The sequence below is a fragment of the Pogonomyrmex barbatus genome, unplaced genomic scaffold, assembly GCF_055798465.1.
Source record: "Pogonomyrmex barbatus isolate J1 unplaced genomic scaffold, ASM5579846v1 scaffold10, whole genome shotgun sequence".
NCBI classification, from domain to species: Eukaryota; Metazoa; Arthropoda; class Insecta; order Hymenoptera; family Formicidae; genus Pogonomyrmex; species Pogonomyrmex barbatus.
This window is the reverse complement of record NW_028297099.1, coordinates 705,668-724,887: the sequence shown is the minus strand read 5'-3', so window position 1 is coordinate 724,887 and position 19,220 is coordinate 705,668. Positions and strand designations below refer to the sequence as shown.

Sequence of the window (19,220 nt, the reverse complement as noted above, 5' to 3'; positions counted from 1 at the left end):
ACGTGGAACTTTTCACGTTTCCGCCTAAGGGAAAAGTTACATGATCGATCCCCTGGCAACTTGCACTACGTTGGCTGCATTGGGTTTGTCATCCTGTGGGGCACAAGTTATGTGGGGCGCGTGTATGTTTATCTTGGTATCGTGCGTGCTTAGATAAAATTTAGATTAGATGTAATTAGAAGAACAAAGGATGTTTACTTAATGATGCAGGTTGATACAGGTACAACTGCGTCACATGTGTGACAGCAACTCGAAAATCTAGAGTGCGTGAATAACCGCGAGTTGTGTTATCGCGCGCTGCGAAACACTGAGCACGATGGAATCTGCTGCGATCTCGGTTCTGAAGCGAGCTGTGGAAATGGACATGAAAGAACAGTATACAATGGCGTTGGTATTGTACCAGGAAGGTGTGCAAATACTTCTCGACGCGGTAAAAGGTATACCAATATATCGGATATCGTATGATTGCTTTTTTCTTCTTTCTTTCATTGCTATATTAGTTTTATTGTTATTATCTTTCGTCAAGAAGTTCAAGATTCGATAATAAAACGATGCAGAAACGAAGGAAACCTTCAAAGTGGATTATCTCACATCCAAGGCGAAAGAGTATCTTGACAGAGCCGAGAAGATAAAGAAATTGATCAGTACAAGGAAGTCAGCCGGCATATATAGAGAATTGATCAAGATTGAGAGTGGATCTGTAGGACATGGCTATACGAGTATCTTTGGCAGATTTTTTGATGGTACTGTCACCTATATCAACATTGAAGATCCTTATATACGAGCTTATCATCAAGTATGCTATTGTTTATATAACACCTAAATTAATATTTATATAATATCTAAATTTAAAGTTTTATTATATTGATTTCTATATTTTGTTTTGCAGTGTCAGAATTTGGTCAGACTATGCGAATTAGCAGTTCAAAAATGCAGTGCACTTTCCAAGATATCTCTGCTTACAACCTACGATGAAAATGAATCTAACCAAATTTCAAGATTGGCTGAATTGAAAGAAAGTTTGGCTTCCCACAACATTTCCTTTGATTTTTCTTTTTCTGAAACATTACATGACAGACAGATCACGTAAGATTGATGATATATACATATAATTATAATTTTATATATAATTTTTTATAATTATTTTTTATAATTATAATTTTATTATAATTTTTATATATAATTTTATATATAATATATAATTTTCATGTTAATGTCAATTTAAAAAATTTTTTATTTTTTTATTTTTTATTTATTTTTTTAATTTTAGATTGAGTAACGGATGGGTGATAAAAATTGGACGTGGATTAGATTATTTTAAGGCACCAGAGGGCAAATTCGTTCTTGGCACATGTGATTTGGAATTAAGACCATGCTTGGAGACTACTATAGATATTTTTCATAAGAATCAACTTCAGAGTGGAACTAGATAGAACATAACATATATAAGTAATAATAAACTAATGATTTTACACTTCTTTTTATAAATGTATTATGGCACATTTTTTTAGTATATAATAGTAAAAACATATTCATATTTTTATAGTGCGCATTCATATTTTTACGAGATATGATACAGGAAGAGTTAATTATATAATATATAATATATTTTTAACAAAAATATTTGTTTTTTGTATTACTTTTACAATATGAAATATTGTGATTATAATTTGTGGTTATAAAATGTATTTACAGTCTTTACGCTTTAATAATTTTTCAATTATTCGATATTGTATGAACTATCACAATTGATTTTTCCTTTTCCAGAATCCCCTCAATCCAGTGTGCTGTGGTCCTTGGCTTTTGCGATCCCGATTTGTCTTGCGGCCTTCTTGCATGCGCGTCTTAATGATCTAGTATATCTTAACAGACCCGTATGCACTTGTGCTTCCTCATCCTCTTGGTCTATTTGGACCTCATTTACTTTGTATAGTCCCGGTAGACAATCTCCGCCACCGATTGCAACTACTTGTCTTGCAATCTCCGGCTCCACACAGAGTCTGGTTAGTGCAGCTGCTGCAGTGGTTTCCAACCGTTCATACGCGTTTTCCAGACCTGGTGGCCTCATTCGAAGAAAGGAGACTAATGCCACGGAGGCTCGTGCCTTTGCCAAATGTGATCGGCCTTCAGGAATACGCGCCAATTCACCAATCAATGCGGCCACCTGCTCCATCAACCAGATATTACCGCCAGCAGATTTTTTCACGCTTTTTAAAAGTTTTCTCACACTATCTTCTTCCATTATAATCGTGGCGCATATTCTCGATTTGGATAACTGATTCAGTGCTGCAGCAGCTAGCAACAAGGTCTGTGCACAACTGGTGTTTTCAACCAATTGATTCAATGCCGGAATCAATAAATCCGCAAAAGGTTCGAGATATGGTAAACCCCGTGCCATAGTCCATGGTGCCGTGATTTGCACCACCAAAGCGGTGGCTTCGGTCTTTTCCTTCTCGGAAGAGGATTCTGCGCCCAAAAGATCTGTTAGGATCTCGGGACCACCATCTCGAGCAAAGTATTCGATCGCTGACGTGGAAGAGCACACACTGGCCAGAGCACGTAATGATATTGCAACAAAATCATTTGGTGTTCGATTGGTAGAGACAAGACATGTCAAGAGAGCTTTTATGCCAGAACATCGAGCTATACTGCTTCCCGCACGAGCATCCGACAATCCTAAAGCTGTCAGGGCTGCCAAAGTACCTCTAGCTACGCTGCTATCCTCCCATGGAGCTTCCTCGAGAGCTCGGATTATTTTCTGAAAAGAGATTTAGTATCGTTAATTTATGATTATTTTCTATTTATGATTACTTTCTTAATATAAACCACAAAAAATAATATGACCAACCTCAATGTAAAAATCTAAGCGAGTGTCAAGTGTTTTATCAACATATATCTTCATATTTTGTAACTGCGCGAGGATACTCCTAAGACTACCTTGCTGTATCCTACGAGGAGGAGGTGCTCCTAATTCAGAAAGGATAGAAAATGCTGCTTCTTCTATACTACGAAGAAGTTCCATTTCAGATCTGCCACCTTCCAATCTCGTTATTCTTCTGCGCAATGACAGTTAATTGGTAAATTAATTATACATCATTTAAAATTCTTATTATTTTTAGTTATTAATTTTTATTTTGTAATTTCTTATCTTGCAGTTAATCGTGGATTTCATAACGTTAATTAAGAATATCTATCTCTAATTGTGATTAAAAACAACGAATTCGAAATAATACAAAATATTTACGCGTCATAATAATATAAAAAATATTCTTCGACGGATTGGAAGAAAGACGAACTTACTCGACGATATTCCGATAATGTTGCTCGAAGTGATCCGCGTTGACTAAAAGCTTACTCGCGGCCGCGGTAGCTGCAGAAGACATCATCTTCAAATCCCGCGCATGAATTTCGCCGGATATCACTCGGACTCCTTTGCGCGGCAAATTCTTGCTTTGAAGCGTATTGCTACACTCGTTCTCGGTCACCACGGCGAGATCGGTTAGCCATGCTCTCATGGAGGACGCTTGACGATAATTTCTAGAGTTCAACACGTCCCTACCGGCGGCAATTGCATCCGCAGCGTCAGTGGAAGCCCGCGATTTCGCTATTGACGACTGAACGCTGTCTTCCGGCGGCTCGGATGCGTATAGAAAATCGCGCAGATTCTCTTCCTCCAACGAAACGGACGAGAGTACTTTTGACGTATCGTTTGGCGCTTTGTCAATTCTGAAAGAACGAAGAACATTTTGGTAAGTTTACAAGAAAATGGTTTATAAAAATACGAAATTAATTTTTAAAAACAACACGGAATGTCCAAGATATTCCATTCATTCAGGTATTCTTTTGAATATTATCTTTTGAAATTGTAGTTTATTTGTTCAAGGGATGACCTCTTGCCACTTTTAAATTACACTACCTTAAACGAGCCATAGCGAATCCAAGCAGATCTCGGTACGATTAATGTTAATGTGAAACGCATTGCGATGTACGACATACTCCGAATCGTCACCAACCGCTTTTTTTCTGGCGGGCGGAAGCGCCAGAGGCGATTAGTGGAACGTAAGAGCTGACTAATCGAATCGCTGCGGAGAACACTCTTTTTTTCCCCCGTGCATGCGATGACTAATCTCGCGCTCCTTCGTGGGCCCCACGTTGCGTTGTATTGTAATGCGTCCACCTGCGCGCTGTCAGTGCACGTTTAGAGTTTAGAGTTGGATTCTTCGTGGATTCGCTGTCGTGCACCGAAAGCACGACTTCGCGGTTGACTCAAACCTTGTCAGCCACACGAGAACCAACCTCGCGCTCATTCATTTATTTGTATTCTCCTCGTGCGGCATGTTGCATTGACTCACGTACGGCACGAATGTACACGGTGACGAACAGAGAGGCACAAACCGTACAGAGAAATCTGCTGATCGCTACCCCGATTTTATAACAAACTTATCAGTACAGTACCAAGATAGAGACGACTGCTTTAATATATAGTTTGTGATAGGACTTTATTGACACATAAAACTATAAATAGAGCTTTATCGTTATATTTGGTTTGAGTGAATTTTATGTGAGAGACAAAGAAAAGGAGGATCAAAAAAGAGTACAAAGAGTACAAAAAAAAAAGAAAAGTATTTTTATTTGTCCTATGTTATTTTGTTTCATTAGCATCTCGTTACGTAAAGATCCTACTTTTGTACTATTCTACGTATACTTATATATATGTATCATATGTACATATTTCCGATACGATTCCAATTTACTCAATCGTGTTTTACAACATACACACACACACACACACACACACACACACACACACACACACACACACACACACACATACCACATACTCGGTACTCTTTAATCAGCGGACAATAATACGCAATATAATAATCGTTCTGTCCGAGTCCAGGATGTGTGCAAATGCGCGCATAATTTATTTATCAGCCAGCTCAAATCGTTGATCATTCAAACAGCGAAAACTCATTCTCATTACACCGTAAAAGAGAGCGTAATAGCTGTGCATACGAAGGCGTGCTACGCATACAATGGCATAGCGATAAGCCAAAGCACCTTTACAGACCGAGGAGGACTGATAATCATCCACTTGAAACCGACGCATCTCTCGGTTATTATGACGCTTAGAAGAGAAGTCCGTCACACGATTCTTGAACGTGCGTCATTGCTTACGACATAATAAACCGTGCGATACGATCCACGTGCGTTTTACGCATGCATATTCTATATTATTCGAAGAGAATTATATACAACGGATATTAACGGAAATTGCCTTACGCGACGCATTCCTACCGATTGGCTCATTTCTCCAATCTTATCGCGACGATTCACGATTCCCCGGGCATTCCTCCTCGGGCTTCATTGCGACATAATATCAAGAGTTTATTCAATGTTAATAACGTCAATAGTCGTCAAATCGATAATAATGTAGTTTTTTGTAAGTTTTTTTTAAAGAAATATAGATACGTGCTGAATCAGACTCGATTATTTTTACTATCTGATTCAGCAGAGCGATAAATGATAATATTAAAAATGGAGTAAAGCGGGATATATCTGCATTTACTTTCGTCATCTTATTGATCAAAATTCTAATTTCTTTAATTGAAATAAATTGTCACATAATTAACTCACCTTTGTCCTCGAATCGGACTTTTTGCGGATTTTGCGAAACGATTCCTCACGGTGAACATTTTAGAATCCTTTGGTGTGGATGTATGAGTCGGTATTGGGAGAGATTCTTCCTCCAACCATGAAGAAGTTGACTGGATTCTACGTTGTTTTATCCGTTTCCTCCTCAATTTCCGTCTTGGAGTCGCATTTTCGCAAGTTTCCGAACAGTCCGATCTTTCAGAATCAGAGAATCCGGAATCTTGGCTCTTGAAATCTTGGCTCAAGGGGCTACAGGATCTGTTTCTCATCTCATGTCTTTCTTCCTTTTCTTCATCTGTTTGCTTCACTGTCATTCTGAACATTTAAATATTATTTTATAGATATCTGCATTATTAATAACACATTAGTGAATATAATATTATTGTTATTAACGTAATTCTCTCTAAATCTTTTATTAATTATTAAAGAATGATTTTTTTATCTTAAATTATTTACTTTTAATATTTAAAATAAATATTGAATATATTTAAAAATAATTCCATATTTTCTTTTAGACAAAATATCATTTGTCTGTCACATAATAATGAATTAATTACATACCTGTGATGTGTTACACTTTTGTCGTGTATCAATGAAATCTGACATACATTTTGTTTTATATTCCCGTCGCTTTTATTACAAACGTGTATCGCGGTAATATTTGCATTATCGACTGTATCGTTTTCTGATTTAGTTAAATTTTCTTCTTCTTCTTCCTCCTTTTCACGAATACATTCATTAAAAGAATAACGCGGGGGATCATATCTTTTTGCAGAGTGATCATCTTCCAGATCACGCGAAGCCATTTGATCCCAAAAAACCTTACTTTGATATCTCTTGAACGCACTCATGTTTTTTCCACTCTATTACTATTAAACTAAGCTTGCAAAATACTTGTCAAAGTACCAAAGTACCAACTGAAGAAAAAGATAAATAAAAATGAAATTTTTTGAAATTTTTCACGTTTTTGAATACTTGGTTTTTTTGTTATTTATAGAAACACGTCGTAAACGAGCGAGGAAATCCGATAAATGTCCGTAGAACTTCGAGGTGGCCGGGATGCGCTAGGGTGTTCTGCGTTTTACTCCAACGGGGTATTTTCACGATCCAGCAGAGCGCAACGACCCTTCCACGACCAGCGGTCGCGTGGCTGTTTGGAGAACGACCGTATGGTGTTCGTCGCAACCCCCATAGGGCTGGTGCTTAATGGTGAGTCCTGCACGCGACACTTACTCTTCTTCTTTGATAGAAACTCCGATACTCCGGGAGACGAGATCGCACAGTAAACCTCGCCTAAATTCCGTTGAAGTGATAGCTCTCTCTCTCTATTCGATTTTTTATTCGTTCTACCGGGTGAGATCTTTCCTTTTGAAAATTCAATTTCTTGATCTCTTATCTATTACGAAGCCATCGTAGTGAAGTATCGTGATTCCGATTCCCAATTGGATTTCCTCGCGTTTTGCGAAATTATATACGCGTACACACGTGCACATAAATTACGATGATCGATCTAAGCTCACTAATGCTCCACAATCGACTGACTCGGGGTCCGACTTCCGACTTCCTCGTCACTCGCGCGACCCGATCTCTTCGCGTTCTTCCCTCTCTCCGCCCCAAAAGCCGCATAAGCCAAGTCGTGTGAAAATGCAGCGGCTCCTCCTCCCCTTTCTGCCTTTGTCGTTTCCATGGGGGCAGTTTGCACGGGGCGCTTGTCTCCCTATACGTGCCCCCTCCCCTCCCCCTCACTCATACGAGGGCAACGTGCGTATCCGTGCGTAACCGTCAAACCGTAACGAGGTGCGCGTTCTCTTTGACGGAACGGCGCGCGCCGGAAGACCTTTAATTGAGCTTAGATAGACACAAGGTAATCCGGGTTCTAGTATGCAAAGTAGATAGATGTGCGTGAATGGTAGGCATGGTGCAGTCTCCGCAGTGCAGTTTTTCTACAGCGGATTTTTGTCAGCGACAATGTCACAATTTTAAAACAGTCGGATGTTTTGAAAAATAATGAAATTTTTTTTTTACTATTTCATGCTGTTTATCTACTACTATTACTATTATATGCTGAATTTTTAAATGCTATAAAGAATGATTTGATGATTAAAAATTATAACGATGAAGGAAAAGTCAATTTCAAGACAATTTTTTTTTCTGAAAGAACGAAAAAACGATTAAATTCATTAAGTTATATGAGAATATAAATGAATGTATGAATATAAATATTTTTTTATTATATGTTTTGATCATCAAATTAAAATATATATCAGGATTAAAAGACGGATTAAGCAAAATTCTAAGAGCATTATATATATATATATTTTTTTTTTAATTGCTTATTCACTTTATTTTCTAGACAAAATTCTAAGATGTTATTGAAGAAATGTAAGAAAAGTTTAGAAAAATTCAATTTTTAATTTAATTTTTAAGCGATTTAATAGAAAAATACATGATGCTTTCAATACAAGATAATTCTAAAGATGATGAAGCAAAGTCATTTGCTTTCGTATACATCCAATCATCGCATGTTACATTTTTATGATATCGATTGACATATCGATTGTCCATAAATAAAAAAGGACAATAATCTTTGACAATCGAACAAGTCTACGCACAGTAGGAGGCGGCAAAACATTTCCATTTTACTTTTGGAAGGCGATAAGTCCGTCTCTTCGGAGACTACTAATTCATTGGCGTAGCGATCACGAGAAATGGTCTCGAGGAAGTCGAACCGTTTTTCAGGCTCGCTTAGAGCTGGAAGACGTTCACGAAATCACACCAATGGTGTTTTTAAGGGCCAGGTGTGCGACTATCGATCTCCTCGGGCGCGACCAAATGGGGGGGGGGTCTACCCCCCGAAAACAACACTACGGTGCCATTCACCGAGACGAAGCATACAGCACGAAGGCACGCGCCAGATCGGCACATCTGCGTATAAAATGCCTATGGTAACGCGTCATGCGTATGCGTGAGAGTAAATGAGTCACTCATATGTTTCTCGTGCGTTGCGTGGCCGAATTTAAAGGACGTGGAAATTTAATGGATTCACGGATGTTTAAGCGCGGTCATGGAGAATGATAGCTGAGTAACGCGAGCGATCCGGCATCTGACCCGGTAAATCGAAAGGGAATATATTTACTATTTAAAATAAAGTTTTATAATTTAAAAGAAAAACCTTCAATTTAATCCGTCGTTACACGGTATGAGAAAGAAAATCTATTTCTGTGTCAGCATGCGTTCTTTTTTTTTTTATGCAAATCTCGTGAATTGTTGTACGCGCAACATATGTTGTACTTGCAACGGTGAACGATCTTGCCGAAGGAAACGTCAAGGGAAAACGCCTCATTCGCAAGCTTTCGCGTTCCCGCTGTTAATTGACGGAGATCGGGGCTATCGATAACTGAAGTGAACATCAAAGTTGTTAAACGGAGGTAGTAATAGCACGGTAGTAATGACACGTCTTCTTGCGTTATGGTAATAACAATCTTATTGTTTTATCAGAAAAATGTGGTTTTCAGTGAAATCGTTTGATCATGACCGATGTGCCTTCTTATTGTCGATGCATATACGTGCGTACAACGATGAGCCCCTACTGTGCGTCTCCTAGCAAAAGGGTCCTTACGACCCCCATTATACATACCGGCCACGAATAAGGGACAGATGTGTACAAACCGTTATTTAGGCGCGTGCGTTTAAGCGCGTCTGTATAAACCTGTACATCTGTACCGCTCGAAACTCAATGACATTTCAAATTTAGGATATATCAATGAATTACCGATGATTAATCTCTGATAAAGAAGAACGGTTGTTTTCATTGTATATAGCAAAAATTTTTCTATGCCAAGATTATTGTCTTATAAGCAAGAATTGTCTTTACACACGAAGATTGCTTCGGCGAAGTGATTTACGGAATTCAACTCGACTTTATTGAAAATGAATAATCAAATTATTAATTATAAATGCGATTTGTTGAAAGAAATCTGTGTCTGTCAAACAGACTTTACAATATTGTAACTAATTTTCTCATACAAATCATCAATCCAGGTAGAAGAATTGTAAAAAAAAAACACAGCAATATTGAATAAATATTTCTTCTGAACCTGAAGTTTAGGAAAAATGTTTGCAGATTAGGAGAAATATGAATTGTGCATTTTAAGGAAAATATACATATATTTATTTAAAAATAACAAAGTATGTCGATATAAATTTTTATTTGCAGAAAGTTGTGTGTTAAAATATATTTTTACTTTTCTTGAAATTTTGATACTTATACTTAATTTATGAGTAAATATATATATAGGTATATTTTTACGAAGCCTATAAGCATGCAATCCGTTCTACATGCAGTCATTTTGTAGCGCAACATGCGGTGTGATATGCGAGGTTCATAGATTTATTTAATTAAATCAATAATATATATGAAAGATATTTTGATTTAGTTTACAACATTTAACAATTATTTAATTTTGAATATTAGCACAAAAGGTACGAGTAATCGAATATGTTTTAACTGAAAAATGAGCGTAGCTATTGTTTTTGAAACATGTAACACAATTTGAAAAAAATTAGGGTACGTTCCGTTTCACGCATAATGCGCATAAATCGCATAGACAACCGTTCCGTTTCATCTAATGCACGCATTGATAATGCATGATATTCCCTAGATTCCCGCCACCACTAGCGCATGAGGAATGCATTAAGTACTATAAGTAAAACTTGTGACAAGCTATGCGCGCCTGCGCATATAAGTTTGTTTTAAATCAGGCGTAGCCATAAACCAATTAACGATAACTAGCTGCTTCTTAAAAAGTTCAACGTATAAAATTATATGTTTTAATTATTTATAATTATTTGATATTTTTCTAGATTATGATCATATTATTTAATGAAAAATTTCGTCCTATTTTTTCATTTTAATTCAATAATTATTACTCACCGAAAATGTTCTTTGAATACTGTTCTCGGATAGCCGAGAATAACTCTTTCAACATAATCGGATAATTTTTCTGATCTACGATTATTTCTCCCCGCGTAATATTAACCATTAAAATGAGATATAATATCTCCAATTCTTTATTTAAAGTAAATTTTTCATTTCACCGTCACTATTATTAATAAATTTTATTCCCGTCAAATTGTATCAAACGCACATAAACCGTTCCGTTTCTAAGCGCGCATACCGCGCATTAGCGAAACGAAACGCTATCCATGCCGCAGCGCAGTGTCTGCTATCTATGCGCTCAATGTATGAAACGGAACGGACCTTTAATCAGAAGACTGATTAATTACTGGATAAACTTAATAAAATATTTTTTTCATGAAATATTTTTTTTTACGAATATTAAATATTATTTACAGAGGACAATGCACGAACGTATTTTGCAAAACTTATTAAACAAATTCAATTGGTTGAATAGAGAATGTCTAGGAACAAAAAAAAATTTTGTTGTTAGTTATTAGTTTACATGTTTGTAAGTAGAGCTTCTTATAATTTATATTACTTTATTTAGATTTTTTTATAAATTATAACATAAATTTATCTTTAATATCTAATAATTTCGAAAGATTATATTTTAAAAGAAATGGTAAAAAATATTTTTTTGTGTAATTTTTTTATAATACAAGATAGTAAATTAAAAAAATTTCTTTTTAATTATTTATAATTTACAGATTTCTCTAATTATTGAAGACTAGAATGATTTGATATTAGTCAACGAATCAACATCTTGGACAACCATGTGTAATGAGCTTTAGGTTTTGGAGATGAGACTATTTTCATGTAAATACCACCTATTTCTTGCTTTCTTTGAAAACTAACTCTACTGTTCTCTCTAATCATCATTTAAAAACGGGACTCTGGGGAAATCCTTTTCTTTTATTGATTAGAGTTTGCTTTTATGGACTTCCCTGTACGTTCCTGAGATGATATAAATGCCGCGCTCAAATTCTGCATTGAACATATCACAATCGTACTGCTCTTAGTAAGTGCTCTTGAGTTGAACTTGATCTTCATATAGATAAAAAGTATAATCCTCATACTTTTATAAAAGTAAGTTATGTATTATTAATTTCAATACATTTTGTTTCTAATATCTATAAAAGATATTTTTAAAAGATTAGTAAATTTGTAATTAAAATCAGTTTAAATAAAAGAATAACAGCCACAGTATGTAAAATTGTGACGCTACATAAAATAATAATTTATCGAAAGTTTAATAAAAATTAAATTATTTACATTATTTATTAAAAATCATTAAAAATTTCTTTCTTCTTTCGTATTTAAAAAAAGAGTGGCTGCTATTGTATTTTTCGTATATTAATATTTAAAATATTATGACGCGATATGTATTTAACGATTTAAAAATTAATAAAACGATTTAAAAATTAATTTATTAAAAAAAATAATATTTTTATTGTTTTTATATTAGATATATTTAATTTGCATACTTTGGCATATTGCTTGGTCACCTATTGTAACGCAAATTTTAGTGATTGTAATGCAGATATATTGACATATTGTCTAATTCTCAATTGCAAAATTAATTAATTAATTTTATCTTTATGTGTTATCTTGTTTTTTTTTCCTAATATTCTTTAATTAAATTGTGAATTCGAGACGTACACATCTAATTTATATATTAATATTGTATTATATACGTGATTATAAAATTGAGTTGATGTTCTAGATGGATAAAAAAAGTGCAGGTAATCGCACTAATCAATGCAATCCGAATCATACTCCTACTGGACCTGGTCATACAGCCGGTTATAAAGGGACAGGAACTAAGGCTGATCGGGACAATCATGCTAATCAATTGAATCCGAATAATCCAAACTATAAAAAATAATATGTATTCTATAAAATTGGTATTGTAAATGGCAAATAATGTATAATGCCCGAACAATAATATAAATGATATAATATAACTTAACATCATGTGTTATATATTTTTTACTATTTCTTGCTATGCATACTTATATATTTCCCCTAATATTTCCATCCAATTTGACAAGAAAATACAAGACCATGTAATTTGACAATTTTTATTAATTATTTTATTACGCTGCAATACATATAATTAATAAACGGAGATTTCTGTTTCCTTAATGCATGTAATGAAAATAATTACACGTTTTGCAATTTTAATTTTTTTCTATATATTATTTATAACATATTGAAAAAAAATTATTTTGCTATTACATATAAATGTTGCATGATAGAGAACAAGCGATAACAAAAAAATGGACATTATCTGCTAGGCTGTTGAATCCAATATCCCCAAGTAGCGAAATATTCGCCGTTTCCTTGTTGCGTGGGACCACGAAACACTTTTATTTTGACTCGTGGAATATCATCTGCAAACAAGTAACAACTACATACTTTTCAATCGAATTTACATATATCCGGATGTCTTGCGTTTTTTTTTAGAATTTCTGATTATTTTGTCCGCATGTAGCAGAGCATGAATATAAGTGATCCTTATTAACCTCTTCTATTTATTTATTTGAATATCAGTATTATTGAAAATTATTAATAACTATTAGGAATGACAACTATTGGTGCATTGTCTGCCTTACCTTTTTTTAAAATCGAATGACGCATTATGCTGCTTGACTCATCGCAGTTAATCGTTGTAAACATCGCTATTTCGAGCAAACAGAATACAAGAAAGATGCACTGTAAAAAAAATATTAATTTCCTGATTATATTTGACGAGATGAATTTCCGTCGTGTAGTATTACGCAACAAAGTTCAATTGAATAAAACACAAATCTATAAATACACGACGTAGCCTGCATCCTGACTCACCGTCAATCTCATCGCGATTGTAGAGTGATTCATCAACTAAATGTTTGAATTAAAGAGAAGAAATTTATATGCTACAGCGTTTCTAGACGGTATCTAGAGCATAACCGATCCCGGTTTTCCATCTCGTCGTTTAAGGGATCGTTTCTCTAGAGAGAAAGTATTGTCCTGCAAGACGAAGATAGCATGTTACACCGGTGAAAACATTACTTTATTCCTTCTTTATAAGTTTTTACTTGGGTGATCTGTTCGTAACACTGAATAAACTCGTCGTGACGTTGTAATGATATATTTAATAAGCATAGATATTTCCAAACGGTTGCATTACGATTGTCGATCTGATTTGCTTCTGATAAAGCTGCTTCAGCTTCCGTAAACCTCCGCAGCTGAGATAATTTTCACATAAGAGCGATTTTTTTTTTTTTGCATAAAAGAGAACAATTTTTATATAGGAGTTCTTATACAGGAACTTCTTTTTTTAACTTGATTTAATTTACCTCAAAAAATGCGATCCCTGCACCAAGCCATGTTTCTGCGGTTGGTGAAGTTCTACATACGCTAAGGAAAACTTTTAATGCACGCTTGTAATCACCGATATCTTCGTAATATAGTCCCATTCTATTATTATAATGTTGTTATAAATAGTTTTGTTTTTCCCTCTTGCTTGTTTTACGCAATGTCTAGACAAGTAATTTTACCTTGTCTGCGTGAGATGCAAATCGTCTGGTCTGTTGAACATTGCATTGGCAAATTCATAATAATAAATGGCTTCGGTAAAATTACCCTCTTGAAAATGACAATGTCCCATTAAACTGCTTATCGAATAATCCTAAATAGGAAAGAACATTTTTGAAATATATATAATACATGTGAATTAATTTTTATGTTACTTATATGATAACTAATTTAAATATCTGATTATTTCATTTACTCAAAAATACTTTTATCTATTTTTTTTAAAGTAATTTATGTATTATATAATTCGTAATTATGAAACCAACGTTGTGGCACCGAAGCAATTAATGATTGAATAATGATATTTTTATGAATAAAAATAGATATATGATAGAAAATGAAGACGAAGGGACCAAACCAAGCCATAAATACATTCGGCTTCTTTTAAATATGACAAAGAATCTTTGTATTCCTGCAATAAATAGTGTCGCACGGCCATGTAATATAGGATGTGGGTAGCTTTGCCTATGCGAGTCATTTCTCTCGCCAATGCTAAACCAGCAAACTGTATAAACATGAATCTATGATAATATATGTTTGCGCATTCTTATGTAACATATATATTTCAAGTGCAGACATATTACGTCGCAGAGATGTAATTTCATTAGGAGTGTGGCTGTTATCATGAATATGTTATCGTGCGGACAATGAATCATTGTCCAAGCAAGTGAATCCTCACTAGAAATCTCCGTCTCCCGACCGTCGTCTTTTATACATTTTTCCGCTATTCTTAACGTGAGATCTATTCCTATTAAAAAGAAAAATTTTTTTATACATTTTAATTTATCTCAATCGAGTTTAGAAATTTTACGGATTCCTATTATACCTGAGCTATAATCTATGCGAGTGTAAAACAAATGCAAGATTACCCAGCCTTCAACGAATCGTGGATAAAAATCGGTAACGGCTCTTAGAAAGATTTCTGCTTTCTCATAATTCTGATTTTCGGCAAGGATTAAACCGTACACCAGTAAACTGCAGAGAGACAAATCTATCATACTTTAATAATTTGAGAGTTTGTCGCATTTTTTAATTACAAAAGTATACTTATGTATTTTCACGTACGCAAATTTATTTCGTCTATTTAAAAGAATCGCTTCACGACAGCACTGTTTTGCACATTCCACGTCATCGATTTTTAAGAGAAAAATCGTGTATCTGATCCATGCTTCGGAATCATTTTTATCCGCAATTGCCTGTGAAAAAGATCATAATGCATAATGATACATTGATATATTTTCGTGATATAGAGTTACATACAGTCTGATGATGCCGTCTTGCATCATCAATGTGACCTAACTCATAAGCTTCTTCCGCGTAGAAATATAACTTTTCAGATATCGCAGTCTTCGGCTTATCGTCGTTTGCGAAGCGGCTTTCAACAATCTTATTGATAGCGAGATGCATTCTTTCGACAAGATATGTGTATATAAATGCTATAAAATTCTGTATATAAAATGTATCTTGCTAAAACTTCTATTCTAAATTAAATCTAAATAAATAAATCTAATCTAATTGAAGAGATTACATGTATATAAGCTATATATAATAATTTTTAAATTAATATTGTATGTGTATGTATATATATATATATATATATATATATATATATATATATATATATATATATATATATATAGATAGATAGATAGATAGACCTGGCTGTCGACGGAATGTACGGTGGATATTTTTGTTTTGAATTTTTGATCCAATAACGTGATCACTTTCGCCTTCAAAGTGCTGCGTACATTCAAATACGTATTACTTTTATACAAATATTGCGTGAAACAAGTTAGCTCGTCCTGAAAAGCATACGTGATACAAAAGTTTTTTCGTATTTCATTATTAAAACTATTTACTTTTTCAGAAGCAAAGCAATGCTTTATTTCATCCGTCTTTTTAAAGTTACTCGAATTACTTTCCTGGTTTTTCAAAACGGATAATTTTTCTTGTCTTTTTTCATCTCGAAAGTCCTAATGGGAGAAAGCATGTCGTTGATCTAATAATGCGTATCTCATAATTTGTGATATCAAAATATATTTCACGTAAAAAAAAATTTAAACAAGTAAATTTAATACTCTGTAGCTTTCCGTAATAATTTCCACTAGTTTCTGAATGCAAGTTGTATATTGCTTCTCTGCTAAGTCGCCAGAGTAGACATAATATGGTTTAATTATCTTCGGAGTCATCATTTCCTCGATTCTAACGAGATTAGTTAGTTTAAATTTTAACATAATTTGAATAATAACCGATTAGACGTTGTAATATTTTTTACTGGAATACGATTATGAACTTACGTGTCTGAAAAATCGGTTTCAAGTCTACAAGGAATAAGTGGATAAGAAAGTTCAACCTCAATTATAACAAATACAGGCTCGCCAATTTCGGAAATTAATGGAATACTTTGCGTTACTTCTTTGTCTGATTGAATCGACTGTTTGAAATAGTTTTAAAAAGTCTTTCTAAAAAGTATCTTAATGCTATATATAAATTTACATGAAATTTATCAAACTTTATTTGTATATAACTAACTTTTAGTAACTAACTTATATTTAACTAACTTTTTCTGGTTTTCGTTCATTCGAGTTTTTATCATTCCCATATTCTATATTGAAAATATCTTTTTCTAAGCCAGTTTTTTCAATCATATACGCTGCATTATGCGTATATAATTGTGTAGCTACGCGAGTGCTTCTTACTATAAAAAAATTGTTTAAGATTTAAAAAAAAAATTTAGAAAAAGTGAGAAATGTTTATTGTAAGTTTTAATAATAATATCTACAGATTATTTTGATTGTAATATTTGGTTGTAATATAATTAAAATAAATTTATTTGTGCTTACCTCCGGGAAAAACAAGCTCTGACAAATTGACATAACATTGATAAACTTGACATTTAGCTGATTCTTCTTCCCTTTCTCTAATATTATCTTTTTCCGCATTTTTCTCGATTACCATAAATTGAAACGGCCAATATTTATATCTTTGAACACAATTTTGATATTTAAAATAAATTTTTTTATTTTTATATGAAATATTTTATTGATTATATACTTATTAAGATGCTTTTTCATTTTGTTTCCCGCATCACGTAACATGCTGCGATCCATAAAATTCCACTCGATTCTAGATTCTTGAAACATTTTTTTCTGTAAATTACATTAGTTATTCTGTACTTCATCAGATATTTGTTAATTTTTTCGATCATATTACGAAATTTGTATTTTAGACCTACTTGTAAATCAAGTTCCGCATCGACCGTATTTCTTATATGTGCATAATCACGACTAAGTTTCCACTTATATAATCTGGCGCGACTTTGTAATTTTGATAAACTCCGCCATCGTTTAGTTCTTTCCACGTCGCGATATTTTGTCCATTTACCATCTTCGAATATTACGTTTTTCAGAATCTGTGATAAAGAATATTGTAACTTTTTGTTCTTTGAATAATATTTATCATTAAGTGCAATCTATTTTGTATTAACTTTATTGTCGAATTAATATAGAAAATTTGCTTAAGACGTATGGAATTGAATTTGAAAATTTATAATAAAGATCATTTAAAATCACAGTTGATTATTTCTACGGAAATGCAATCCTACATTAGATTTGCTTTATTTTCTTGTGTTCTAAGTTACGGTTACTTGAAAAATGAGATAAGATACCTCATCATCAATATATACTATTGTGCCCGCTTTATAATCTGCGTCTTCGGCGAAAAAGGTTGGTGGATTGTAAATACTTTCCACCGTAATACTTAGGAAATTAATGTTTGCTTGCGGAGGAAATATTTCTTCGCCGTCGTATTTTACTGTCACGTTTAACAAAGGAAGATTTTGCCGTGAGACCGCATTATCGTCACGTGGCGTTTGGACTATCAATTTTTCGGTGAACGATTTCTCACCTGTTACGTGGTCAAGGTTATAAAAATTATCTCAATTATATACCTCGGTCTCGCTTTCTCTATTTTAACGTGATCAATCATTACCTAGCAATATCGCCATTAGATCGAGAGTGCAAAAACCAATCACGCCTGATGGAGTTGATGTCTCTTGCAGAGCGACTGCTGTTACTTTCTTCCTCGATTCCTCGATTGAATTGATAGAATCAGGTGGAGATTGATCATTTTGAGAATCGCACGTTACCTTTACTGATATATAAATAATCAATACACGGCTTGTCGCAATTAGAATAATAATTATTGGTACTGATAAGATTATATATATATTATTTTTTGGCATATACTCGAGTATATATATTGCAAGTAGAAAAACATTTTTTACTTAAAACTGGCGTTGATACAATTGGATCCATACTATTGAGATCGTTAACTCTAAATGAAAATTTAACCGCGAAATTGACATCGTAAATCTGTTCTTTAAAATCTGGAGTGATAATAAGGGGAATACTTTCTCCGAGTATTATATCGTTGTGTAGTACGATAAATGATATGCTAGTTTCTTCTTTCATTTGAGTCTATTCGAAGAAAATTTTTTTGAGATTATGAAATAGTATTGGATCATGCGAAAAGAAAACTTACGACATTTTCAATAGATTTTATAATTATATCGATGCTTCTTTCAAATGATTCATCTTGAACTGCAGAACTTTGCATTTTAATATGTGAAGATATGTGAAAATATTAAGAATATATTTTTCTATTAATTTACTAACTTTTATTTAGGTGTAGTGCGTGATAGGAAGATTTAACGTTTCGATATTTCTTTGTATGTTTAATAAAATAACCTTTATTATTTTTTAATAATAGTGAAATCATTGCGATTTTATTTTCAATTGTTTCTTAACGCTTCAATTTCAAGTTGAAGAATGTATTACTTGGAATATATAATAATAAAATACATTTTCGAATCATGATATAATATTATATATTATATTGATAAATATAATAAATGTATATTGATATCATGATATTACAGATATCTTTCAAATTTCATTGTGAATAAAAAATCAATGTAATATAACAATATTAATTTTATTTATTAATAATATGATATACATAT

General features: G+C 33.5%; 3 protein-coding genes and 1 long non-coding RNA gene across 4 annotated transcripts; 2 read left to right on the top strand and 2 right to left on the bottom strand.

The window, feature by feature from the left end:
- The first annotated feature begins 46 nt into the window (after positions 1 to 46).
- On the top strand, positions 47 to 1,697 carry LOC105433721 (MIT domain-containing protein 1-like). The gene is made up of 4 exons (XM_011649150.3): positions 47 to 437; positions 558 to 796; positions 890 to 1,086; positions 1,271 to 1,697. The coding sequence occupies exons 1-4, from the start codon at positions 317 to 319 to the stop codon at positions 1,431 to 1,433; spliced, it is 720 nt and encodes a 239-aa protein (XP_011647452.2). The 5' UTR covers positions 47 to 316; the 3' UTR covers positions 1,434 to 1,697.
- Positions 1,465 to 7,616, bottom strand: insc (INSC spindle orientation adaptor protein). The gene is made up of 5 exons (XM_011649151.3): positions 6,220 to 7,616; positions 5,641 to 5,973; positions 3,301 to 3,726; positions 2,849 to 3,056; positions 1,465 to 2,758 (listed from the first exon to the last, which is right to left on the bottom strand). The coding sequence occupies exons 1-5, from the start codon at positions 6,507 to 6,509 to the stop codon at positions 1,775 to 1,777; spliced, it is 2,241 nt and encodes a 746-aa protein (XP_011647453.2). The 5' UTR covers positions 6,510 to 7,616; the 3' UTR covers positions 1,465 to 1,774.
- On the top strand, positions 6,727 to 11,697 carry LOC148937849 (uncharacterized). The gene is made up of 3 exons (XR_016137920.1): positions 6,727 to 6,867; positions 11,326 to 11,434; positions 11,542 to 11,697. It is a non-coding gene; the product is annotated as an uncharacterized LOC148937849 (long non-coding RNA).
- Positions 11,698 to 12,970: 1,273 nt separating this feature from the next.
- LOC105433760 (cilia- and flagella-associated protein 70) lies at positions 12,971 to 19,091 on the bottom strand. The gene is made up of 20 exons (XM_089070678.1): positions 18,188 to 19,091; positions 17,865 to 18,103; positions 17,433 to 17,609; positions 17,252 to 17,346; positions 17,041 to 17,180; positions 16,759 to 16,895; positions 16,495 to 16,631; positions 16,276 to 16,399; positions 15,856 to 16,170; positions 15,458 to 15,643; positions 15,263 to 15,393; positions 15,024 to 15,172; positions 14,782 to 14,945; positions 14,556 to 14,702; positions 14,161 to 14,291; positions 13,960 to 14,080; positions 13,699 to 13,848; positions 13,466 to 13,630; positions 13,234 to 13,333; positions 12,971 to 13,011 (listed from the first exon to the last, which is right to left on the bottom strand). Exons 1-18 carry the CDS (start codon positions 18,438 to 18,440, stop codon positions 13,559 to 13,561), a joined length of 2,868 nt encoding a protein of 955 aa, XP_088926804.1. The 5' UTR covers positions 18,441 to 19,091; the 3' UTR covers positions 12,971 to 13,011; positions 13,234 to 13,333; positions 13,466 to 13,558.
- Positions 19,092 to 19,220: the final 129 nt, after the last annotated feature.